The sequence below is a fragment of the Hemiscyllium ocellatum genome, chromosome 33 (assembly GCF_020745735.1).
Source record: "Hemiscyllium ocellatum isolate sHemOce1 chromosome 33, sHemOce1.pat.X.cur, whole genome shotgun sequence".
NCBI classification, from domain to species: Eukaryota; Metazoa; Chordata; class Chondrichthyes; order Orectolobiformes; family Hemiscylliidae; genus Hemiscyllium; species Hemiscyllium ocellatum.
In genome coordinates, this window is record NC_083433.1 from 1386095 (window position 1) to 1412650 (window position 26556).

The 26556-nt window shown below is 50.4% G+C and overlaps 1 protein-coding gene across 4 annotated transcripts in view; it reads left to right on the plus strand.

Annotated features, from left to right (window-relative positions):
• The first annotated feature begins 14728 nt into the window (after positions 1-14728).
• The window catches only part of LOC132831331 (pleckstrin homology domain-containing family A member 4-like), a 39626-nt gene continuing 27798 nt past the window's right edge, over positions 14729-26556 (plus strand). For all 4 annotated transcript variants that reach the window (XM_060849411.1, XM_060849413.1, XM_060849412.1 and 1 more), the window contains exons 1-7: positions 14729-14906; positions 19878-19977; positions 20647-20751; positions 21792-21864; positions 22312-22412; positions 23316-23428; positions 25646-26014. In XM_060849411.1, the coding sequence (XP_060705394.1) occupies positions 19891-19977; positions 20647-20751; positions 21792-21864; positions 22312-22412; positions 23316-23428; positions 25646-26014 (848 nt within the window). In that variant the 5' untranslated portion in view covers positions 14729-14906; positions 19878-19890. The remainder of the gene's footprint in view (positions 14907-19877; positions 19978-20646; positions 20752-21791; positions 21865-22311; positions 22413-23315; positions 23429-25645; positions 26015-26556) is intronic.

Here is a 26556-nt window from a genome sequence, read left to right on the forward strand (position 1 = left end):
TAATGTCCCGGCCTCCACTGCACTCTGCGGCAATGAATTCCACAGGCCCACCACTCTCTGGCTGAAGAAATGTCTCCTCATTTCTGTTTTAAATTGACCCCCTCTAATTCTAAGGCTGTGCCCACGGGTCCAAGTATCCCTGCCTGATGGAAACAAATTCCCAGCGTCCACCCTTTCTAAGCTGTGCATTACCTTGCAAGCTTTTATTAGCTCTCCCCTCAACCTCCTAAACTCTAATGAATACAATCCCAGGATCCTCAGCTGATTATCTTGCAACAAAGGTTCCACTTGCCTTGCTCCTGTGGATGCATCAATGGACATCCTTCCAATTGCTGTTATTATTTCCTCCTTGTTCTTAAAACCTTTGAATAAAGAGCCAGCAATCACATTCATTGCCTCTTTCATTACTTCGCCAACTGTAAATGATTTCTTGTGTTTTGTCAGAAGCTGGTGATGGTGAAATGATGTTTGAGTTCAAGTCTTACACATTGCTGCTGCTGCTGCAGAAAGACAATGACTGTTGGGTTTTCAAAACAGCCCTCAGCTTTTCAGCTTCTTTTATCTGATTCATTGCTGTGTGGAATCATTCCAAATTCCCTTTTTTACATATCAGTATACTTTGGTGACATATAATGCAAATGCTCTTATCTTTTATAGTTGTAACAGAAATTTCCCCTTTCCATGTTGAAGTTGTATTGTTCTGTCTCTTTTTAGATTCTCCAGTTTCATCCTTCATTGTTATTGCTTCACTCTGTATTTTGTGCTGTCACTCTGCCACTGGTCACTCTGCAGCTGGTCACTCTACAACTGGTCACCGCTGGTCACTCTGCAACTGGTCACTCAACAGCTGGTCACTGATGGTCACTCTACAGCTGATTACTCTACAGCTGATTACTATGCAGCTGGTCACTCTGCAGCTGGTCACTGGTGGTCACTCTGCAGCTGGTCACTCTGCAGCTGGTCACTCTGCAGCTGGTTGATGCTGGTCACTCTACAGCTGGTCACTCTGCAGCTGGTCACTGGTGGTCACTCTGCAGCTAGTCACTACTGGTCACTCTGCAGCTCGGCCTCTGGACCCTTGTCCCTGGATTGTCTGGAGTATTGCAGGTAGAGACACGGGAGGTTATTGCCATATATTGTGGTTTATTTCCAGGGCTCCTGGTCAGATTGTATTGTTGGACATTGGATGTGGACGCAGCAATATTTGCTGGACAGACTATACTTCACCCAGCACAGAGCTTCTGGGAAGCAGCTGAAGAAAAAAATGACAGCAGGGTCGACAGAGAATGGGCACAGTAGTGGAACCAGCTGAGCTACTTGTGCAGACAGTCTGCATGGATGGAGGGGCTGAATAGCCTCCTTTGTTTCCAATTCTGGAATAAACTGGCTTCACACATCTGTTGGTAGTTCATTTATTTTATATCTGTTTGCATTGCCCCCTCAGTCTAACCTGCAGTGTTAATCCACCAGGACCCACACACCCCATGGAGGGTACATTCTCTGGAAGGTATGGAGCAGCTCAATCTCAACATTCACACAGTGAGGGATGTGGGCAGACCTACTGTCAGAGACGCTGCAATTAAGCAGTCAATTCTGATCTACCTTTTGGAGCTTACAGCCTGGTTTCCAGCTCTGAAGACCTTAATCTCTTTTCAGTTCTGACAGCTGGAAAATCTCTAAACAATTTGGACATTTCAGAAAGTAAAACCCTTCCGCCGGGGAAATGATTCTATAAAGCAAACCTGATTCTAGACTCAACTCAGAAACTAATGGTCCCTGCTCTGATCTCTCTTTGCGACATAAAGGTTCAACTTTATAAACATGTTATAAACAAAGTAATCCCGCGAGGCACTTAACTTAAATCACATCCTTCTTGGAAATGATGCCTTTAATTCACTGTTCCAAATTACTTTCTGACCTCTTAAAGATAAAGTACCTTCACAGAACTGACACCATGAAACTAAAGATAATACACAGGACACAACAGTGGAGTGAGAAAGTGGAACACACTCTCATATGGAGAGTTGGAATCAGATCTCCAAATTATAAACATTTCCATGTTTATAGGAAACAAAACCAAGGGATACGGGAGAGGATGAGAAGGGTGAATAGATTGGAGAAGATGCATTCCTGTCTAATGGCAACATAAACAAATGACACCATTTCTGTGCTTTATATTTTCAGGAATCTTTTGAAAGATTTGGAGAGTCTGGCTGGATTATTGAAAGCAGGCTGGGAATGTGAGTAACTGGTGTTGATGATGTTCTCCTGAACCTGTTGTGTAATCTCATGGAAATTGGACACAGATAACTCGAATTACTGGACAGGCCTTGGAGAATTTCCCAAATTTCCAGCTGGTCAACACTAACACTGGTATCCTGAGATAAAGCCGTCAACTTCGATAGGAATTTCCAAAAGCAGAGGTCATTGTGAACACAGTCCCTAACACAGACACAGACAGGAGGTACCTCTGAACACACCCTAACGCAGACTCAGAAAGGAGGTACCTCTCAACACAGTCCCTAACGCAGACACAGACTGGAGGTACCTCTGAACACAGTCCCTAACACAGACTCAGGCAGGAGGTACCTCTGAACACAGTCCCTAACGCAGACACAGACTGGAGGTACCTCTGAACACACCCTAACGCAGACTCAGAAAGGAGGTACCTCTGAACACAGTCCTAATGCAGACTCAGGCAGGATGTACCTCTGAACACAGTCCCTAACGCACACTCAGACAGGAAGGTACCTCTGAACACAGTCCCTAATGCAGACCCAGGCAGGATGTACCTTTGAACACAGTCCCTAACGCAGACTCAGGCAGGAAGGTACCTCTGAACACAGTCCCTAATGCAGACCCAGGCAGGAGATACCTCTGAACACAGTCCCAAACGCAGTCTCAGGCAAGAGGTACCTCTGAACACAGTCCCAAATGCAGTCTCAGGCAAGAGATACCTCTGAAAACAGTCCCCACCGCAGACACAGACTGGAGGTACCTCTGAACACACCCTAACGCAGACTCAGAAAGGAGATACCTCTGAACACAGTCCCTTACGCAGACTCAGGCAGGAAGGTACCTCTGAACACAGTCCCTTATGCAGACTCAGGCAGGAGATACCTCTGAACACAGTCACTAATGCAGACTCAGGCAGAATGTACCTTTGAACACAGTCCCTAACGCAGACTCAGGCAGGAAGGTACCTCTGAACACAGTCCCTAACACAAACTCAGACTGGAGGTACCTCTGAACACAGTCCCTTATGCAGACTCAGGCAGGAGATACCTCTGAACACAGTCCCGAACGCAGTCTCAGGCAAGAGGTACCTCTGAACACGCCCTAACGCAGACTCAGAAAGGAGATACCTCTGAACACAGTCCCTTACGCAGACTCAGGCAGGAAGGTACCTCTGAACACAGTCCCTTATGCAGACTCAGACAGGAGATACCTCTGAACACAGTCCCGATCGCAGTCTCAGGCAAGAAGGTATCTCTGAAAACAGTCCCTAACACAAACTCAGACTGGAGGTTCCTCTGAACACAGTCCCTAACGCAGACTCAGACAGGAAGGTACCTCTGAACACAGTCACTAATGCAGACTCAGACAGGAGATACCTCTGAACACAGTCCCTAACGCCGGCTCAGGCAAGAGGTACCTCTGAACACAGTCCCGAACGCAGTCTCAGGCAAGAAGGTATCTCTGAACACAGTCCCTAACACAAACTCAGACTGGAGGTTCCTCTAAACACAGTCCCTAATGCAGACTGAGACAGGAAGGTACCTCTGAACACAGTCCCTAACGCAGACTCAGGCAGGAGATACCTCTGAACACAGTCCCGAATGCAATCCACCAAGAGCATCCAATGAACTAACATCTCCCAGGAGCAGCACCATGCACACCTTAAATTTCAGTGTAAACTTAGTGAAGCTACAACGCAGGATACTTGTGTGTCAGATATTAAGGGAGCACAGTGGTAAATACTCTCCACACATGGGTTCAAATCCCACTGCCGCAGATGGTGAAAATTGAATTCAGTAAAAATCTGCAAATCAGAGGCTGTTTAGACCAGATCAACCCCCTCAAAATATTCAGAAGACAATCTAGAGCCTAACGTTTTCTTATTTGAAAGGTAACTGTAGGTTGTTGCATTCCAGATGCAATCCAATTGGTCAAACTACTGGATTTAAAGCAAAACACATTTATTCATCCTCAATAGTTAAAATGCAACAAAAGAATAACTTAACTCTATTGGAAAACTTAACAGAATAATAGATACAATGATTATTCTAATTAACTGTTCCAATATAACAACATCCCATAAACATGGGCTTAGGTTTGGGAATAGATAGGAAAAGGCCGGAAAAATGAATGGGAAATGGTCAAAAATCTATATAGGGATATGGATGGGGATATATAGATGAGGCATATGGATAGGGTATGGATGGGGATGTAGATGGGAATATGGCGTGAATTCCAAGGTTTAATGATATTTCTTCCTGATTCCACAAAACGTTACACCCAAGCAGTTTATTTTTGTCCATTTGCTCTCTGCCACCCTCTTCCTCTCTAATTTTAACAATTCTGGATTCTTTGCCTGTATTGTTTGGGAGTCTTTGAGGGATCTGTACAGTAACTGATTGTAAACAGATGTCACTCGCTCAGTGAATCGATCTCAAAAACCACCAGACGCTGCTGTAGGCCAAAGGCCCACAGACAGACACCAAGGGACAAGGCAGCAATGGTGCAGAGTCAGCAGATTGTGTGTTCCAGAGAGATATAACAGGGAAGCTCATATTGGGACAGAGAGCAAGTAAAGATGATGAGACAGAATCGAGTGAAAGATGACAGGTAAACTCCAAAAATAAATGGTACTGGGTTGAAATTAAACTCAAAGAGCAGGACTAAACTCCGGGTATTTGAGAGAGTAGTTCAAAATAATATCTGAATCCCGGTGAGAGTCAGCACCTTCAGGAACTGTGTCCCAGTGAGAGTCAGCACCTTCAGGAACTGTATCCCAGTGAGAGTCAGCAACTTCAGGAACTGTATCCCAGTGAGAGTCAGCACCTTCAGGAACTGTATCCCAGTGAGAGTCAGCAACTTCAGGAACTGTATCCCAGTGAGAGTCAGCCCCTTCAGGAACTGTGTCCCAGTGAGAGACAGCATCTTCAGGAAGTGTATCCCAGTGAGAGACAGCCCCTTCAGGAACCGTGTCCCAATGAGAGTCAGCCCCTTCAGGAACTGTATCCCAGTGAAAGTCAGCCCCTTCAGGAACTGTATCCCAGTGAGAGACAGCAACTTCAGGAACTGTATCCCAGTGAGAGTCAACACCTTCAAGAACTGTATCCCAGTGAGAGACAGCCCCTTCAGGAACTGTATCCCAGTGAGAGTCAACACCTTCAAGAACTGTATCCCAGTGAGAGACAGCCCCTTCAGGAACTGTATCCCAGTGAGAGACAGCAACTTCAGGAACTGTATCCCAGTGAGAGACAGCCCCTTCAGGAACCGTGTCCCAGTGAGAGTCAGCCCCTTCAGGAACTGTATCCCAGTGAGAGACAGCCCCTTCAGGAATTGTATCCCAGTGAGAGTCAGCCCCTTCAGGAACCGTGTCCCAATGAGAGTCAACACCTTCAAGAACTGTATCCCAGTGAAAGTCAGCCCCTTCAGGAATTGTATCCCAGTGAGAGTCAGCACCTTCAGGAACTGTATCCCAGTGAGAATCAGCACCTTCAGGAACTGTATCCCAGTGAGAGTCAGCACCTTCAGGAACTGTATCCCAGTGAGAGTCAGCAACTTCAGGAACTGTATCCCAGTGAGAGTCAGCACCTTCAGGAACTGTATCCCAGTGAGAGTCAGCAACTTCAGGAACTGTATCCCAGTGAGAGTCAGCCCCTTCAGGAACTGTGTCCCAGTGAGAGACAGCATCTTCAGGAAGTGTATCCCAGTGAGAGACAGCCCCTTCAGGAACCGTGTCCCAATGAGAGTCAGCCCCTTCAGGAACTGTATCCCAGTGAAAGTCAGCCCCTTCAGGAACTGTATCCCAGTGAGAGACAGCAACTTCAGGAACTGTATCCCAGTGAGAGTCAACACCTTCAAGAACTGTATCCCAGTGAGAGACAGCCCCTTCAGGAACTGTATCCCAGTGAGAGTCAACACCTTCAAGAACTGTATCCCAGTGAGAGACAGCCCCTTCAGGAACTGTATCCCAGTGAGAGACAGCAACTTCAGGAACTGTATCCCAGTGAGAGACAGCCCCTTCAGGAACCGTGTCCCAGTGAGAGTCAGCCCCTTCAGGAACTGTATCCCAGTGAGAGACAGCCCCTTCAGGAATTGTATCCCAGTGAGAGTCAGCCCCTTCAGGAACCGTGTCCCAATGAGAGTCAACACCTTCAAGAACTGTATCCCAGTGAAAGTCAGCCCCTTCAGGAATTGTATCCCAGTGAGAGTCAACAACTTCAGGAACTGTATCCCAGTGAGAATCTGCCCCTTCAGGAACTGTATCCCAGTGAGAGTCAGCCCCTTCAGGAACTGTGTCCCAGTGAGAGTCAGCAACTTCAGGAACTGTATCCCAGTGAGAGACAGCCCCTTCAGGAACTGTATCCCAGTGAGAGTCAATATCTTCAGGAACTGTATCCCAGTGAGAGACAGCCCCTTCTGGAACCGTGTCTCGGTGAGAGTCAGCCCCTTCAGGAACTGTATCCCAGTGAGATTCAGCCCCTTCAGGAACCGTATCCCAGTGAGAGACAGACCCTTCAGGAACCGTGTCCCTGTGAGAGTCAGCCCCTTCAGGAACTGTATCCCAGTGAGAGACAGCCCCTTCTGGAACTGTATCCCAGTGAGAGTCAGCCCCTTCAGGAACTGTATCCCAATGAGAGTCTGCAACTTCAGGAACTGTATCCCAGTGAGAGTCTGCCCCTTCAGGAACAGTATCGCAGTGAGAATCTACCCCTTCAGAAATTGTATCCCAGTGAGAGACAGCCCCTTCAGGAACTGTATCCCAGTGAGAGTCAGCCCCTTCAGGAACTGTATCCCAGTGAGAGACAGCCCCTTCAGGAACTGTATCCCAGTGAGAGTCTGCCCCTTCAGGAACTGTATCCCAGTGAGAGTCAGCCCCTTCAGGAACTGTATCCTAGTGAGAGTCAGCAACTTCAGGAACTGTGTCCCAGTGAGAGACAGCCCCTTCAGGAACTGTATCCCAGTGAGAGTCAGCCCCTTCAGGAACTGTATCCCAGTGAGAGACAGCCCCTTCAGGAACCGTATCCCAGTGAGAGTCTGCCCCTTCAGGAACTGTATCCCAGTGAGAGTCAGCCCCTTCAGGAACTGTATCCCAGTGAGAACCGTATCTTTTTTTATTTCAAAAATATACTTTATTCATAAAATAATTTGATGGTCTGTACTGTTGGTCATGCCATACATATGTAAACATTTACATACACAGATCAGAAATTATCATTATTATATACAGGTCTGTGCCTTTCTCACTCATATGTCCATATATTTAGCTGAGGTGTCAGCGGAGCCCAAATGACTGCGTGGGTCCCCTGTCTTTCGTTAGGCAGGCAGATGTTACCCGGTGGTCTTTCCCCACCTCGCCTTGGCAGCAGCTGCCCCAAGCTTCAGCGCGTCCCTCAACACGTAGTCCTGGACCTTGGAATGTGCCAGTCTGCAACACTCAGTCAGGGTCAACTCCTTCAGCTGGAAGATCAACAGGTTTCGGACCACCCAGAGAGCGTCCTTCACCGAGTTGATGATCCTCCAGGCACAGTTGATGTTTGTCTCAGTGTGCGTCCCAGGGAACAGGCCGTAGAGCACGGAGTCCTGCGTCACGGCGCTGCTCGGGACGAACCTCGACAAACACCACTGCATTCCTCTCCTGACTTCCTCTGCATAGGCACATTCCAGAAGGAGGTGTGTGACAGTCTCGTTTCCCCCCGCAGCCGCTTCGAGGGCAGCGTGCGGTGCGGCTGAGAGTCTGGGCGTGCATAAAGGATCTGACAGGCAGAGCCCTTCTCACCACCTGCCAAGCCATGTCTTGGTGCTTGTTGGAAAGTTCTGGCGATGAGGCATTCTGTCATATGACTTTGACAGTCTGCTCAGGGAACTGCTCAATAGGATCCGCCCTCTCCTTTTCCCAAAGGGTCTCGAGGACACTACGTGCTGACCACTTCCTGATGGACTTGTGGTCAAAGGCGTTTTCCTTCATAAACTTCTCCACGAAGGACAGGTGATACGGAACGGTCCAACTACTTGGAGCGTTCCACGGCAGCGAGGCCAGGCCCATCCTTCGCAACACCGGGGACAGGTAGAACCTCAGTACGTAGTGACACTTGGTGTTTGCGTACCGGGGATCCATGCACAGCTTGATGCAGCCACACACAAAGGTGGCCATCAGGGTGAGGGTGGCATTTGGTGTATTTTTTCCCCCGTTGCCCAGATCTTTGTACAGCGAGTCCCTTCAGACCTGGTCCATCTTTGATCTCCATATAAACTGGAAGATGGCCCGGGTGACTGCAGCGGCACAGGTTCTGGGAATAGGCCAGACCTGTGCCACGTACAACAGCAATGACAGTGCCTCACACCTGATGACCAGATTTTTTCCTGCGATGGAAAGTGACCGTAGCTTCCACCTGCCCAGTTTCTGCCTCACTTTGCTGATACGCTCCTCCCAAGACTTGGCGCACGCCCCAGCACCCCCCGAACTAAATGCCAGCAACTTCAGGTGGTCGGTCCTGACGGTGAAGGGGATCGAGGATTGGTCGGCCCAGTTCCCGAAGAGCATGGTCTCGCTCTTGCCTCGGTTTACCTTGGCCCCCGAGGCCCGTTCGAACTGGTCACAGATGCACATGAGTCTGCGCACGGACAGCGGATCCGAGCAGAAAACGGCGACGTCATCCATGTACAGGGAGGCCTTAACCTGCAGGCCCCACTGCCAGGAATAGTCACTCCTCTCAGGCTCGCATCCTTCCTGATGGACTCGGCAAATGGCTCTATGCAGCACACAAACAAGGCAGGAGAGAGAGGGCAGCCCTGCCTGACTCCAGATCTGACTGGGAAGCTATCTGATTCCCACCCATTGATTGAGATTGCACTGACGATGTTGGTGTGGAGCAGTCTGATCCAGTTGCAGATTCCCTCCCCAAAGCCCATTTTGGAGAGAACATCTCTCATATACATGTGTGATATCCTGTCAAAGGCTTCCTCCTGGTCCAGGCTGATCAGGCAGGCGTCCAACCCTCTGTCCTGCACGTAGGCGATCGTATCCCTGAGGAGTGCGAGACTCTCAGCGATCTTCCTGCCCGGCACAGCACAGGTTTGGTCAGGGTGAATCACCGACCCCAGAGCAGACCTGACCCGGTTGGCGATTACCTTTGACAGGATTTTGCAATCCACATTCAACAGTGAGATTGGTCTCCAATTTTTGATTTCCTCCCTCTCCCCCTTCCGCTTGTAGATGAGGGTGATGATGCCTTTCCTCATGGATTCACTCATGGTACCTGCCCGAAGCATACTGACATACACTTCCAGCAGGTCCTGGCCAATCAAGTCCCACAGAGTGGAACAGAGCTCGACCGGTAAGCCGTCATTTCCAGGAGTTTTATTCTTTTCTAAGGACTCGAGGGCCTTGGTCAGCTCGTCCAGAGATAGCGGCTGGTCCAGCCTCTCCCATGTTCTGTCGTCTAAGACCTCCGTGATAGAGGGCAGCCCCTTCAGGAAGCGTAACCCAGTGAGAGACAGCACCTTCAGGAAGCGTATCCCAGTGAGAGTCAGTACCTTCAGGAACTGTATCCCAGCGAGAGTCAGCCCCTTCAGGAACTGTATCCCAGTGAGAGTCAGCACCTTCAGGAACCGTATCCCAGTAAGAGTCAGCCCCTTCAGGAACTGTATCCCAGTGAGAGTCAGCCCCTTCAGGAACTGTATCCCAGTGAGAGACAACCCCTTCAGGAACCATATCCCAATGAGGGGTGTAACTGTTTCAGATGTGTGGTGTAAACCGGGGAGTAAATAAATTCAATAGGAATGGGATCATGTTCAACGATAGTTTGGAAATTAGTGTCCAAATTTATTACTGTAACAAAGATCGTGACAATGTAAGCAGCATTGGTTGGAAATGTGAAATTACACAGAGCTATCAATAGGATGAATGAATGCATCAAGTTGTGACCAATGTGTTTCTGGGTATGGACATGGGTACAATGGAGCACTTTCTAAATGAGAAACAGTAAGAAACAAAGGAGCTGAAATTCCAGTCCAAGGATCATTCAATGTCATCAGAAAGGCTACTGGAACGTTGGCTTTACATCAGAGAGCATTGTAAAGGGTGGGTAGAAGGAATGTTTTATTTTTTAAAAATTTGTCTAAGGGCCATGTTGTCACTGACTGAGCCAGCTCCTAAATTGATCTGGAAAAAAATGCTGGTGAGCTGCCTTCTTGAACCAGAACTGTTAGGAAGTAAGTTCCAGGATTCTGACCCAGTGGCTCTGAAGGAACGGTGATATATCTCCAAGTCAGGATGGTGTGTGATTTGGAGGGGAGCTTGCAGGGGGTGGTGTGCCCATGTGTCGGTGCCCTGTCCTCCTACATGGTAGCGGTTGTGGGTTTGCAAGGTGCTTTCTAAAGGGAAACCTCAGTGAGTACAAACCCTGGGTATAACAGGAGGGTCGTGCACAGTTTCAGATTTCGTACTTTGGGAAGCAGCTCAGAGGGAACGATGGGAACATTTACCAGAAAGATTTCTGAGGTTCAAATTGACAAGAGCATGACGTTGGAGGGTCATGTTATGATTTGATCTGGATTTCTCATGGAATTGAGAGGGACAGATTGGTCAAGCCATGATGAAAGGTTCCCCCTGGTTCAGGGTCAAGGGTCAAGGTGCAAAATCGCAAAACCTTTTTGGAAGTGAATTTAGGAACCAGTCTCTACTCAGAGATTGTGAATAGTTCCAAACTCTCATACCCAGGTGACTCAAAATAATTGTTCTTTTTAAAACTGAAACATTTCTGTTCACTGAAGGAAATGGGAGAAAGATGGGCAGACAGGTCTCACTGAACAGGATTGATGGGCTGAATGGTCAACTCTTGCCTCTATGAATTGCTGCTTTGTTTTGGAATATAACAAATATCTTTTATTCTGGGAGTTGGCGATTTACTTCAATGTCTCTTTGTCTATTGTCCTCCCAGTCTGAGATCTCACTGACCCACGGAGGCTGCTTCGCTCTGGCCTGAGCTGCACCCATCAGCTTCTCCCTTTCAAAAGTTCCAATTAAACTTTGTTCACTCAGAATCGCAGCCCCTTAACTCCCCCCACCCCAAATCCTATTCCCCTTCCCCCAGCCTTCCTCCCCTCCCACAGCCCCTCTCCTCCTACTCCAGCTCCTCTCTCCCCCCTCCCACAGCCTCTCTCCCCCTACTCTAGCTCCTCTCCCCTCCCCCAGCCTCTCTCCCCCTACTTCAGCTCCTCTACCCCCCCCAGCCCCTCTGCCCCTCCCACAGCCCCACTCCCCTTACCCCAGCTCCTCTCCCCCTCCCCCAGTCTCTCTCCCCCTACTTCATCTCCTCTCCCCCTTCTCCAGCCCCGGTCCCCCTCCCACAGCCCCTCTCCCCCTATTCCAGCTCCTCTCCCCCTCCCCCAGCCCCTCTACCCCTCCCACAGACCCACTCCCCCTACCCCAGCTCCTCTCCCCCTCCCCCAGCCTCTCTCCCCCTCCCCAACACCTCTCCCTCTCCCCCAGCCCATCTCCCTCTCCCCCAGACCCTCTCCCCCTCCCACAGCCTCCCCCCCCTTCCCCAGCCCCTGTACCCTGTCCCCCAGAGTGAGGGTGGCCAGGGGCTGTGGTAATCTCTGAGGAATGGCTCTGGCCTGGGGCCCAGACGCTGTGAATTATCTGTGACCGGACTCTCAGATTCCACTGACGTGTTTGGTTACATTCCGGAGAATGACTGGAATTTCAGGCACCGTCCTCCCACTCACTCCCAACACATCTGCCCTATTCCACGGAAATGGGAGGCCATTCGCCCCTTCCAGCCTGTTCCAGTGAAACAGGAAGAGGCCACTCAGCCCCTCAATAGTCTGTTCCCAGGGATGCCCATGTACATTGTAGCTTCTTATTGCCCCCTTCCCCTGTTGCAGACTCAGGGATTTATTTTGTGGCTACAATCCCCTTCCCTGTGTTGGAGATGATTCTGAGGCTTGGAGGGGATGGGGGGGTGGTGTGGGCTTCTGGGTGAAGTTTGGAACAGGGCAGAGAGAGGGCCAGGAAGGAAGGACTGGGGGGGCAGGGGCTTTGAATACAGTCACTGTGCGAAATGTGGAACAGGGTCGAGGGGCTGAATGGCCTATTCCCATTTCTCTTTCTTCTTGAGATTTGCAGGGAAGTGGAGGCTGTGTCAGGGAGCTCTGATCCTGCAACTGCTGGAGAAATCAGAGCTAGATCAGAAAAGCAACTGAGGTGGGAATGAGATGTGACAAACACAGACCAATGAAGAGGCTGTGGAACACAGGGGGTTCAGTTTGACCTTGTATGGTCACACAGTTCAGACCAATGCCCCGGTTCGCTCTGGGTAATAGACTCCAAACTGGTACAGAGGCATCAGGTTCCTGCTCCGTGTGAAGACAGACCAGCTGACTGTGGAATGTTCATGGAATTCTGACGCCTACAATTGCAACTCAACACTTCGTTCATCAAACTCACTGAAAACCTTCGACTGGAACCCAGCCCATCTCAACACTTCTGCCCCATCTCTCCAATTCCCTGGGCCCCCTCTCTCTGTCCCCCTCTCACTGCCATCTCTCTCTGTCCCCCCCGCCCCCCTCTCTCTGTCCCCCCTCTCTGTCCCCCTCTCTCTGTCACCTCTTTCTGTCCCCCTCTCATTGATCCCTCTCTCTGTCGCCCTCTCTCTGTTCCCCCTCTCACTGACCCCTCTCTCTGTCCCCCTCTCACTGACCCCCTCTCACTGCCATCTCTCTCTGTCCCCCCTCTCTGCCCCCTCTCTCTGTCACCTCTTTCTGTCCCCCTCTCATTGATCCCTCTCTCTGTCGCCCTCTCTCTGTTCCCCCTCTCACTGACCCCTCTCTCTGTCCCCCTCTCACTGACCCCTCTCTCTGTCTCCCTCTCTCTCACCCCTCTCACTGCCTCCTCTCACTGCCTCCTCTCTCTGTCCCCCTCTCACTGACCCCTCTCTCTCTGTCCCCCTCTCACTGACCCCTCTCACTGCCTCCTCTTACTGCCTCCTCTCTCTGTCCCCCTCTTTCTGTCCCCCTCTCACTGACCCCTCTCTCTGTCCCCCTCTCTCTGTCCCCCTCTCTCTGTCCCCCTCTCACTGACCCCTCTCTCTGTCCCCCCCTCTCTGTCCGCCTCTCTCTGTCCCCTCTCACTGACCCCTCTCTCTGTCCCCCCCTCTGTCCCCCTCTCACTGACCCTTCTCACTGCCCCCTCTCACTGACCCCTCTCTCTGTCCCCCTCTCTCTGTCCCCCTCTCACTGTCCCCCCTCTCTGTCCCCCTCTAACTGACCCTTCTCACTGCCCCCTCTCTCTGACTCCCTCTCACTGCCCCCTCTCTCTGCCCCCCAATGACCCTTCTCACTGCTCCCATCTCTGTCCCCCTCTCACTGCCCCCTCTCACTGCCCCCTCTCACTGACCCCTCTCTCTGTCCCTCTCTCACTGACCCCTCTCACTGACCCCTCTCTCTGTCCCCCTCTCAATGACCCCTTTCTCTGCCCCCTCTCTCTCTGCCCCCCTCTCTGTTGCCCCTCTCTGTCCCCCTCTCCCTATCCCCCTCTGTCTGCCCCCCTCTCACTGACCCCTCTCACTGACCCCTCTCTCTGCAGCTTAGGTAAAAGACTATCAGGGGTTTCATTTTGTATCTAACCCCATGCTGTCCCTGTCTTGGAAACGATCGATAGGGACCGTTTAATTGGGATAGTGTACAATGGGGATGGTGTTTAATGGGGATGGTGTTTAATGGGGATGGTGTTTAATGGGCATAGTATTGAACGAGGATGGTGTTCAATGGAGACGGTGATTGATGGGGACAGTATCTAATGGGAATGGTGTTTAATGGGGAGTGTTTTTAATGGGGACATTGTTCAAAGGGGATGGCATTTAATGGGGTGAGTGTTAAGTGGGGACAGTGTACAATGGGGATGGTGTTTAATGGGGATGGTGTTTAATGGGGATGGTGTTTAATGGGGATGGTGTTTAATGGGAATGATGTCAAAGATGTTCATTTTCTGGTTGGACACTGTTTTGGTTTTGCTCTGTATCTTTCATAAATCCCCAAGAATGTCACAGTCAATGAAGACCTTTCTCAAATTGCAATCCCTGGTGTAATGTAAGATTGGAACCTGTGCACAAACAGTGGCCAGGAGATCCACTTTGTGATGTGGATTGAGGGATAAACATTGTCCAGGATTGAGGAGATCTGCCCAGCTCTCCTCTCAATTAGTGACCAGCTCCTGGACACAGCCTGCACATAACATCATCCCAAACCTGACTGCTGTGTGTTTGAAGGTGACGACAGACTCTGACAGGGTTTGTAATTAATATATTCAATGTCTCGCAGGAAAATCTCTCACCTTATTTCATAATGAGCAGGAGATTCATAAGCTGAGGACTGAGCTGTGACTTGTTGTGAATCAGGGACTGAGAGAGTTAAAGCATTGTGGGAGGTGGGGGATAATTATAATATTTTATCCGACAGGCTGTGGACATGGTACAGTTGCCATGTGTCTGATTGTGAATTGCTAGCTGTGTCTGGTCCTGAAATAGTTCTGCAGAGTAAATGATGTGTAGGCGAGTGCTGGGGAATGAGAGCTGATGACTAAAGAGACTGCAGCCTTTCAGAATCGCGACTGATCCCCGGCAAAGACAACAGGCACTCGGTGTGAGAGATGCTGCTGATCACTGCTAAGGGTAAGGGCCAAACCAATCCTCCTGGTTCACCACTAAACAGGCAAGTGCAAGAGGGGGCTCTCAGCCCTGATTACTGCTGGTGGACGGTGGGGGGGAGCTGCTGGGTGTCTCGGATCTACTTGTTGGAGCTCAGTGGAGATTGACCTAGATTACCAGCTCCAGCCAATCCCACGGTGAGTAAATTCAGTGAAGATTGTGAAATTTAGAGAGCAGGTGCTCGGCTAACTGAGTCCAACGGCTGTTATCATGGTGCTCCATCATTCCTGGGACAACAAGCTCTGGGAAAGGGACGTGGCTCCACGGGACATATGTCCCACATCCTGGAACCCCCACCACCATGTTTTTGTAGAGTCCAACCTCATTGATCTTTTTGGGAGAATTTCCTGAGCCACTCAGCTTCCCCTCGCAGGCCAGGAGTGAGTAGGGATTGGGCTCAGTGTGTGATGAGAATCCTGTCCCATTGACATGCAGATTATCAGTGGCTCACACACTAACCCATCGAGCAAGGGAACCAGGCACCGTTCCATATCCTTCATCTGCTCTTAGTTTGTAAACAGACAAACTTCTTTGTGAATTCATGGTGTGATGCCAGCATTTAGCCCCAACTTCCTCTCTCTCTCTCTGTCTGTGTCTCTGTTCCCCTCTGTCGTTCTGTAACTCCGTCCTTCCGTCTCTCTCTCTCTTTTTCTGTCTCTATTCTGCACTCTGTCTCTCTCACTTGGTTTTTTTCTCTCGCTCTCTTTTCTGCTCACTGTCTCATTCTCACTTTTTCTCATTCTACCTCTCCTGTTCTTGCTGTCTCTCTCTCTCTCTCTCTCCCTCTTCCTATCTCTCTGTCTCTCTCTCTCTTGTTGACTCTGTCTTTGTCCTTCTCCTTCTGTCTATCCATCTTTTCTCTCTCTTACTTTGTCATCTCTCTCTCTCTCTCTCTCTCTCTCTCGTGTAGATGAGGTCCAAGGAAAGCAGAGAGTTAGGGTTAGGGTTAGATTTCGGGTTTAGGGGTTAGGGTTTAGGGTTAGGGTTTAGGGTTAGGGTTTAGGGTGGATTTGGGGTCATGGTACTGGTTTGTCCCAGTAGATCATTGCCTCATGGTGTGGTATTTAATGTTGGTTTTTCAAAGAATGATTAGTTTCTGGTGAAACACAGGGGTTTTCTCCAGTGGAGTTAGGGTGAGCTGAAATGGGTGGGGCAGTTCCTGGCTGAAGAACAGGGACCTGATTAAGACCTGCACTTGGAGGTGTTTTTCTTAGAAAACAGGTCAGTTGGAAACGATGAAGAGCAGTCCCTTGAGGGGTTCAGGTATTTTTACTGACATTACCCACAATTGGGTTATTCTCAATGTCATCTCCTGAGCTCTTGATATTTTTCAGTTCAGGTAGTGGGACTATTTTAACCAGCACTGAACCAGTAACTGGTTTAAACAGACGTAATACATCCTGAGGGAAAGATCTGAAAGACAGATCCCTCTCACTGAACAGAAACACAGACACATCAAATCCAGCATTTAATCAGAGATCCCAGCACAGGATCAGAGATCCCAGCACAGGGTGGGAGATCCCAGCACAGGATCAGAGATCCCAGAACAGGGTGGGAGATCCCAGCACAGGATCAGAGATCCTAGCACAGGATCAGAGATCCCAGCACAGGCTGGGAGTTGAATTTGTCGCTGTCTTTGTGAATTACATGAGCATTGTTTGAAACCAATGGGCTGCAGTCAGAGAGGGGGATCTGGTGACTCAAGGATCCTGGGCACTGGGAAAGGTGCTCCTAATGTCATGGAGTCATACAGATGTACAGCATGGAAACAGACCCTTCAGTCCAACTCATTCATACTGACCAGATATCCCAATCCAATCTAGTCCCACCTGCCAGCACCCGGCCCATATCCCTCCAAACCCTTCCTATTCATATACCCATCCAAATGCCTCTTAAATGTTGTAATTGTACCAGCCTCCTCCACATCCTCTGGCAGCTCATTCCATACATACACCACCCTCTGTGTGAAACAGTTGACCCTTTGTCCCTTTTAAATATTTCCCTCTCACCCTAAACCTATGCCCTCTAGCTCTAGACTCCCCCACCCCAGAGAAAAGACTTTGTCTATTTATCCTATCCATGCCCCTCATGATTTTGTAAACCTCTATAAGGTCATCCCCCGGCTTCCGACACTCCAGGGAAAACAGCCCCAGCCTGTTCAGCCTCTCCCTGTAGCTCAAATCCTCCAACCCTGGCAACATCCTTGTAAATCTGTTTTTGAACCCTTTCAAGTTTCACATCGTTTCTTGGATTATTGGAAACACCCTGCTCAGGAATGATCTGACACAAGTCCAAAGCAGGTGGGACTTGAACCTGCTCCCACCTGGGACATTACCATAACAGCCTCATTGACCCTCACCTTTAACCTTTGAAATGATTGATCTTGTGATTGGTCCCTTAATGCAGATCGCAAATCTCTCGGGGTCAGTTAGACTGTAAGGGTCAGTTAGACTGAGGGTCAGTTAGGCCAGAGGGGTCAGTTTGACTGTAGGGGACAGTTTGACTGTAGGGGGCAGTTTGACTGTGGGGGTCAGTTAGACTGTGGGGGTGTCAGTTTGCTTAGTTGGCTCCAGTGTGGCACAGCAAGATCCCAGTGTGTGGGGTCAATCTGTATGTGAGCTGTGGTAGTTCATGGAAACCTTATCAACGCTCACCTTGCCCCACACATGATCACTAATCATCTTTCTCTCTCTCTCTCTCTCTCTCTCTCTGTCCCTCTGTCTCTCTCTCCCCCCATGGCTATTACCTTCAGGCTCAAATGGTCAGTGGCTGTTTCTGGACACACGGTTTATTGGGCCTGGAATTTCCTCTAAGGCCTGTTCTCTCCTACTCTCTCCCCTCATCAATCCATCTCTCGTCCCTGCTCTATCTCTTTCCCCATTCCTCCATCTTTCTCTCTCCACCTCTTCTTCCATTTCTCGCTCTCTCTCCCCTCATTACTCCAATCCTCTTGCCCCCTTTCCTCCACTTCCTCCACTCTCCAGCTCTCTTCCCTGATCAATCCATCTCACCCCCCCATTTCTCTCCCTCCTTCTCCTCCCATCTCTCTCCCCCACCACTAACCAATCTTGCTCTGACGATGCTGGCTGTGATCTGGTTGTCGGGTTGGGGTTGGCAGTGGGATTTCGGATGAGCTGGTGGCAAGGAAGAACCAGGGATTTCTCTGTAATTGCAGTGAACCGGCATCGTCGTCCAGACACAGCTCTGTAAACCAGCCTTCATCCATCTCCCATTCACACTGACACCATCAAGGGACCATTGTCAATGCTCCCAAACTCTGTAGCTGCTTTCACCGCCCAGCTCTCACCCCCAGGAGGTAAAGGTTTCCCCCAAAACCCTCCTTTCATTCGCAAAGGTCAGTGTGACAAGTTCCAACATTGTCCCCTGGGAGCAGGCCCTGGGTCTGTGCCAGACTGAAGGCTAAAGGACGCTCAGTGAATGACGTACTGCCTGGAAGAATGTTGTCCTTTCATCTCAGGGATAAACTCTGAATCAGAGTCAGCTCAAAGTCCAACAAAAGATTCAAAGCAGAGTTGAAGAAAATCAGAAGATTCCTATACTGAGTGACTCTCAGCATGGACAGGATAAATAGACAAAGCCTATTCCCTGCAGTGGGGGAGTCCAGAACTAGAGGGCAGAGGTTTAGGATGAGAGAGGAAAGATATAAAAGGGACCAAAGCGGCACTCCCTCAGCACTGACCCTCCGACAGTGCGGCACTCCCTCAGCACTGACCCTCCGACAGTGCCCACTCCCTCAACACTGACCCTCCGACAGTGCGGCACTCCCTCAGCACTGACCCTCCGACAGTGCCCACTCCCTCAGCACTGACCCTCTGACAGTGCCCACTCCCTCAGCACTGACCCTCCGACAGTGTGGCACTCCCTCAGCACTGACCCTCCGACAGTGCCCACTCCCTCAGCACTGACTCTCCGACAGTGCCCATTCCCTTAGTACTGACCCTCTGACAGTGCGGCACTCCCTCAGCACTGACCCTCTGACAGTGCGGCACTCCCTCAGCACTGACCCTCCAACAGTGCAGCACTCCCACAGCACTGACACTCCGACAGTGCGGCGCTCCCACAGCACTGACCCTCTGACAGTGTGGCATTCCTTCAGCACTGACCCTCCGACAGTGCGGCACTCCCTCAGCACTGACCCTCCGATAGTGTGGCACTCCCTCAGCACTGACCCTCCGATAGTGTGGCGCTCCCTCAGCACTGACCCTCCAACAGTGCGACGCTCTGTCAGTGTATTTCTTGAGATGAGAAGAGTGAGAATCCTCTTGCCATGTTATGTGTGAATTGGTTGGTGCAGAGCGCTGTTTTCTTTTCTCGATTGGGGGCTTTTTTGGGGTTGGGGCGGTTTGTTTTCGGGATCCAGATCCCGTGCTGCTGCACCCTGGACGTGACGCCCTGGAGTGGGCTGGGGTGGGGGTGGAGGTTGTGGTTGTTGCTGACAATCTGCTCTGTCTTTTCCTTGCTTTGGAAAATCCGACACACACAGTCACACCTGGTCGTGTCCATCATTCAGAGTGAGACATTCAATTCCTGGTGAACTGGTTCCTCAGAAGGGAGAGATTTTTTTCTCTCCATTTCTTTTTGAGTTAAATTGTATTATTTGTGGAACACAGTGTGAGGCTGCGAGGGGGGAGAGACATAAAGTGGGCCTGTGCCTTTATTTAACTCCCACCAGCACTGGGCAGAGACTGTCCCTTTAATGAAGTGTGTACATTGTGTAGATATGAAAGTGTTAGCCCGGTCAGTGTCAGTCCCGGTGTCGGTGAGTGTGCAGGGAGAGGTGGGGGGAGCGGGGGGGGGGGGGGGGGGGGGCGTGGAGGGTGCGGGGTGGGGGTGGGGGTGGGGTGCGGGGGGGTGGGGGAATGCTGTGTGTCGGGGAACTGGCCGATATCGAACACCTTTCTCTGGATCTTTCAGGCTAATCTGGACCATGTCTCAGGACAGGCCTTGGAGTGGATTGAGCCAAACGTCCAGCATGGTCACAATCTCTTCGGTCAACACCTCGCTGGGGTCAAAGGTTAGCGAACGGGCATTCAAATCCATCCTCTGCCACCTCCCCCCACCAACCCGGGCCCCGGACCCCGGACCCCGACCCCCGACCCCGGACCCCGGACCCCCGACCCCCGACCCCGGACCCCGGACCCCCTGCTCCCTCAGCTCCACCCCAACTCCAACTGAGTCCGATTCTAGCAACCACAATCACCAGGTGCTCAATACTGGCCCAAAGGAACAGGAGGAGGCCATTCAGCCCCTCGACACCATTACACAGGGACAAGAGGCCATTCAGCCCCTCGATACTGTTACACAGGGACAGGAGGCCATTCAGCCCCTCGACACTGTTACACAGGGACAGGAGGCCATTCAGCCCCTCGATACTGTTCCACAGGGACAGAAGGCCATTCAGCCCCTCGACACTGTTACACAGGGACAGGAGGCCATTCAGCCCCTCGATACTGTTCCACAGGGACAGGAGGCCATTCAGCCCCTCGAAACTGTTACACAGGGACAAGATGAGGCCATTCAACACCTTGAGCCTGTGAAATTAACTCTTTTAGTCCCAGTGTCATTCTGGTGAACCAACCAGAGGTCCCCCCTGGGCATGTGGCTGGCTCCCAAGGAGCTGGAGACTCTGATCAAGGCAGTGGATTGACTGGCTCCACCTAAATGCAGATTTCTTGTTGTTTAGCCTGCGCGGAGAGTGAAGAAGGTTCACACTTTCGCAAAGAGAGAACAAGCAATAAAACGTGATCCCAACTCCGTGACAGTGATCCGGGGATGGCTCCACAAACAGGTACCAGGGGGAGAGGGGGGGAGTATCAGGTGTCAGGGAGGGTGGGGAGAAGGAAGGATGGGGATAGTTTGTGGGGGAGGAGGGGTTGGGGAGGGGTTGGGGTGGAGGTGGGGATGGGGTTGGGGAGGGGTTGGGGTGGGTTTGGGGTTGGGAGGGGATGGGGAGGGGTTGAGGAGGGGTTGGGGAGGGGTTGGGATGGAGGTGGCGATGGGGTTGGGGAGGGGATGGGGAGGGGATGGGTAAATGTTTTGAGAGCGCCCCCTGCGGGCTCACATTGACATCAGGCAGCATAGTCAAACTAACTAAAATATACAGTTCCGCAGTGAGGGTCAGCCCCTTCAGGAACTGTATCCCAGTGAGAGTCAGTATCTTCAGGAACCGTATCCCAGTGAGAGTCAGCGTCTTCAGGAACTGTATCCCAGTGAGGGTCTGCTCCTTCAGGAACTGTGTCCCAGTGAGAGTCAGCCCCTTCAGGAACTGTATCCCAGTGAGAGTCAGTATCTTCAGGAACCGTATCCCAGTGAGAGTCAGCGTCTTCAGGAACTGTATCCCAGTGAGGGTCTGCTCCTTCAGGAACTGTATCCCAGTGAGAGTCAGCACCTTCAGGAACTGTATCCCAGTGAGAGACAGCTCCTTCAGGAACTGTGTCCCAGTGAGAGTCAGCACCTTCAGGAATTGTATCCCAGTGAGAGTCAACCCCTTCAGGAACTGTATCCCAGTGAGAGTCAGTATCTTCAGGAACCGTATCCCAGTGAGAGTCAGCGTCTTCGGGAACCGTATCCCGGTGAGAGTCAGTATCTTCAGGAACTGTATCCCAGTGAGAGTCAGCCCCTTCAGGAACCGTATCCCAGTGAGAGTCAGTACCTTCAGGAACTGTATCCCAGTCAGTCTCACCCTCTTGTGTTAGCTTTTGTGAATAAATCAATGTCAGGGTCTCTTTTGCTCTGAATCGTTGTGTGTTTAATGATGGTCAGTGCACCATCTTGTGTAGCTACTGGGATACTGCAAGAGTGGGTTGAAATTTTTCTCTTATTTTTCAGGACAGCTCTGGGCTTAAGTTGTGGAAGAGAAGATGGTTTGTTCTGTCGGATTTCTGTTTGTATTATTACAGAGGTAACTGTGCTTGCCCGATTACTGCTCACTGATGTGATGTTGTTTTGTGTGTGTTAGTCTGTGTAACATAATGAGAGTGAGTTTCAGGGTTGTGTTGGGACAGTTATCTGGAAGGTTATTAACAACTAGCCAAATCCATTAATAAGATATTTCAGGCAAATATATACTCTGTATCTGATTTACATTTCTAGTTCGTGGATTAACTAACAGTCTGATTGACAGACAGAGCATAGTTTAAGTTAGAGACCTCATAATAAAGGATTAGATTTAATGATGTCATCTAGTTTTTGTAAAACTTTTTCAGATCTCTGCACTATTCCAATCCAATCACTGCCCAGTGCTGTACACTCAGTGTAATTTCAGATTAAGACCATCACTGGAGTAAGGGTCCTATGTTGGTGCAGAGTAACCAGCAGAAACTAACCCCCTTTACCTTTCACTCCACAGACAGTCGGGAAGAGAGAATCCTGGGCAGTATTCCGATGCCAAGTTATGCCATCTCAGTTGTTGATCCACAGGATCGGATAACCCGGAAATTCACTTTCAAGGTTCCGGCCAATTCTGACTTTGATTTGAAAACATGGGGTGAAGCCGTTAGAATGTGCCCGGAGTGGGGTGTGGGGTGGAGGTGGTGGTGGGACCGGCTCTGAGTGACTATGGGGCTGGGAGAGTGGAGGGAGCCGGGCATCAGGGTTCCTTTCGATGTAAACGCATCAGGAGGTGAAGCCGAACAATGAAAGGAAATGATTCTCAGTCTCAGATATTGCAAAAGCATTGGGGCCAGATATTTCCCAGGACACTCATCCTCTCCTGGTGGACCGTGACATTAGTGTCCTGTTGCTCAGGCTGGTCCTGGCTTTGTTATTCATTCTTGGGTGGTCAGGCCGGCTGGGCCAATGTTTATTACCCCGTCCCTAGTTGCCCCTTGAGAAGGTGGGGGTGAGCTGCCTTCTGAAACTGCTGCAGTCCAAGTGCTGTGGGTCCCCTTAGGGAGGGAATTCCAAGATTATGACCCAGTGATGGTGATATATTTCCAGGTCAGGATGGTGAGTGGCTCAGAGGGGAACTTGCAGGGGGGGGTGGTGTTCCCATGTACTTGTTCTTTTAGATGTGGGTTTGGAAGGTGCTGCCTGAGGATCTATGGGCAATGTCTATAAATTTGGAGACTGGGCAGCCTCAGTGTACAATCCCAGGGCGATGTGACAACACTCACCTTTATTTCGATAAAGGGTTAGTGCTGAGAGCATTGAGTGAATGATCAGCTCCCAGCACAGTGACATCTCCTTCGCTGAGATTGAGAGAGATTCACTTGTTCAAACATTGAATATTTCCACATCACAGCATTCCAGTTCTAAAGCTGGGATGGGAGGGTTAGAGCAGAAAGAGAGAGAAGAGAAACATTTGGGAATGAAACGTTGATTCATTTTAATGGTTGATCTTTTGACTGATAGGCAGAACACCCAGGAATGAGAACATATTACTTCAGCGCTGACACCCAGGAGGATATGAATGGCTGGATTCGAGCTCTGAGCCAATCAGCACGTGTGGAATCTACTCAGATCAAGTAAGGGAACACGCACAAGCTCTCATTGATCAATCATGAAGAATCACATCCTCTCCCTGAGTCCCGTAAACGGGCTCCTTCTCATTTAATCCAGTTGTTTGATTAAATGTTTCAGACTGTCCTGCTAAAGTTCAGATGTCAGGGAACTGAAGAAATAACGCAGGGTTAAAATGTCAAGCTCCACAAAATGCCCAGCTATTCCCACTCTGCAGTGAGTGCAGGGAAAATCCCATACTGTAGGTATTGTTCTGCACCTTCAGATAAACCCCAGGGCCTGAAAATAACTTCAATAAAGGGCTGAGGGTAAGGGAGGATATTCACTGCCTGTGCACTGTGAGGAGAAAGGGGCTGCTGGGGGTCACAAAGAATCTGCTCAGGGATACTGAGGACTAACACTGTCACTGAGAGAGCCACAACTGATCAACTTCAGCAGCAGGAAGAGATGAGAATAACACTGAAATACAGAGAGCAGGAACTACACCCCTCACCCCAGGAGCACAGGGAGCTGATGTGAAGATGCAGTGAGCACACACACGGAAACATAGAGAGTAGGAGCAGGACGAGGCCATTCAGCCCTTTGACCTTGCCCTGCCGTTCAATATGGTCATGGCTGATGATCCACCTCATCCCCCTGTTCCTGCCCCTCTGATCCCTTTAGCCCAAACAACTATATTCATCTCCTTCTGGAAAACGTTCAATGTTTTGGCCTCAGCTGCTTATCCGAGGCAGAGAATTCCCCAGGCACCCCCCCCCTCTCTGGGGGAATACCCCAGGCCCCCCCTCTCTGGGGGAATTCCCCAGGCTCCCCCCTCTCTGGGGGAATTCCCCAGGGACCCCCTCTCTGGGTGAAGACATTTCTCCCTATCTCTGTCTGAAATGGTCCATCCTTTACCCTTACAGTGTGACCATAATCTATATGACCATAAGAACAGTATTAGGCCATTCAGCCCATTAGCTGCTTTGCCATTAGATCATGGCTGACATGTATCTTAACCCCATTTCTCTTGCCTTCTTTCATGATCCCCTCACTAACCAGGAACCTCTCTATCTCTGTCTTCAGCACACTCAATGACCTGCCCTCCACAGCCCTCTCTGACAATGAATCCCACAGACTCCCCACCCTCTGGCTGAAGAAACTCCCCCCACCATCTCAGTTCTAAAGGGTTGACCCTTCACTCTGAGGGTCTGCCTTTGGGTTCTAGTTTCTCTGACTTGTGGAAGCATGTTCTCCATATCCACTCTCTGCAGGCCTCTCTGTAAGCTTCAGTCAGCTCCCTCCCCACCCCCACATCCTTCTAAACTCCACTGAGTTCAAACCTAGAGTCCTCGACTCCTTCCCAAATGACAAGGCTTTCATTCCCAGGACCATTCCTGTAAACCTCCTCTGGACCCTCTCCAACACCAGTACACTCCTTCCACAGATACTGCTCACAATACTCCAGGTGCAGGTCTGACCCGAGCCTTACACAGCCTCAGCAGCATATCATGCCTCTTGGATTGTAGCTCTCTCGAAACGAACGCTAACACGGCATTCTGTCTTCTCGCTGTTGGAATTCTTGGATGGTTGGAATGGGGATCAGGACAATGGCTGGTGTGAAGGTGTTTGCAGTTTAAAGTTAACAAAAGCCGGATGTGCTGAGGAGACACGCGCAGCTAGACAGGAAGAAATCGCTTCACTTTGCTGGAGGCATTAGTGACTAGCGTCTAGGTCTAAGGGAAAGGACAAGAGGTTTCGACGGGATATGCGGGAAAATCATTTCACCCAGACATTGGTGGGAATCTGTAACTGAAGGGCTTATGCTCGAAACGTCGAATTCCCTATTCCTGAGATGCTGCCTGGCCTGCTGTGCTTTGACCAGCAACACATTTTCAGCGGGAATCTGTAACCCCCGGCCTAGAGGGTGGGAGAGGCAGAAGTGTTTAGACATGTACTTACAATGCCAAGGCTGGGAGGTGGGATTCCAATAGTCAGGGCGTTGTTTGTGACTGGTGCAGATGTGATGGTCTGAAAGGGTTTTGTTTCTGAGCTGTAGGCCTCTCTGACTCTGGGACTAGGCCTGGCTGGAGGGGCCAGAGATGGAGACAGGCAGCTGCTCACTGCCTTCCCTTCCTGGTATCTGGTTCTATCGAGTAACAGAGCATGCCCAGGATTTCGATGTGAACCGTTGTGTCTGACTCACCATAAGTTTCTTGACATTTTTGTTTGTTTTTTTACAGCATCACCTCAAAGCGTCTTCCTCAGGAACAACGATATTACAGCTTTGAAGATTTTACAAACAGCAGCTTGCTCCGGGACCGGGAAATCAGACACAGCTCTGAGTCCCTGGAAGTGGCTGTGTTCTCAGGCTCAAGGCAGCAGCTGGGATCCCTGAGTGAGAGGAAGCTGCAGCATAGCCCACCCCCCCAGATACATGCCGTCCCTCCTCCCACTCCCACCAGTGGGCTCCAGGACTCGGGCCTACCAGTCGATGGGTTATCCAGGCCTGGGGATGACCACCTGGATCCAGAGCTGAGGGCTCCTCTGTCTCACGTTGAGGAGTGGGTTCTCTCACAGAAAGAGAAACTCCCCGAGGCCCAGCAAGACCAGTAAGTAATATTACAGAGAGTTTTTCCAGCACAGAAAGGGACCCTTCAGCCCATTGTGTTCATACCGACCATCAAACATCTGTCGGTCTGATTCCCATTCCCCAGCTCTTGACCTTCTGTGCTCTCTCTTCAAATGATCATCTCATAGTTCTTCAAAGGTGCCCCTCCCTCCCACCCTCACAGACAGTCAGTTCCAGATTCTCAACACCCTCTGACAAAATAGGTTTTCCTTAAATTTCCTCCAAACTTCCCGTTCCTTATCAGTAAAACAGTGCCCCTGCTCATCAAGGTCAGGATTCCTGATGAAGGGCTTATGCCCAAAACATCGAATCTCCTGCTCCTCGGATGCTGCCTGACCTGCTGCGCTTTTCCAGTGACACATTTTCAGCTCTGATCTCCAGCATCTGCAGACCTCACTTTCTCCCCTGCTCATCAATCCCGCTCTGTGAACAGGAAACACTCCTCCCCAGATTCTCTTACCTGTTACCCTCAGAACTTTGTACACAGCAACCTACCTCCCCCTCGGCCACCCCATCCCCTCA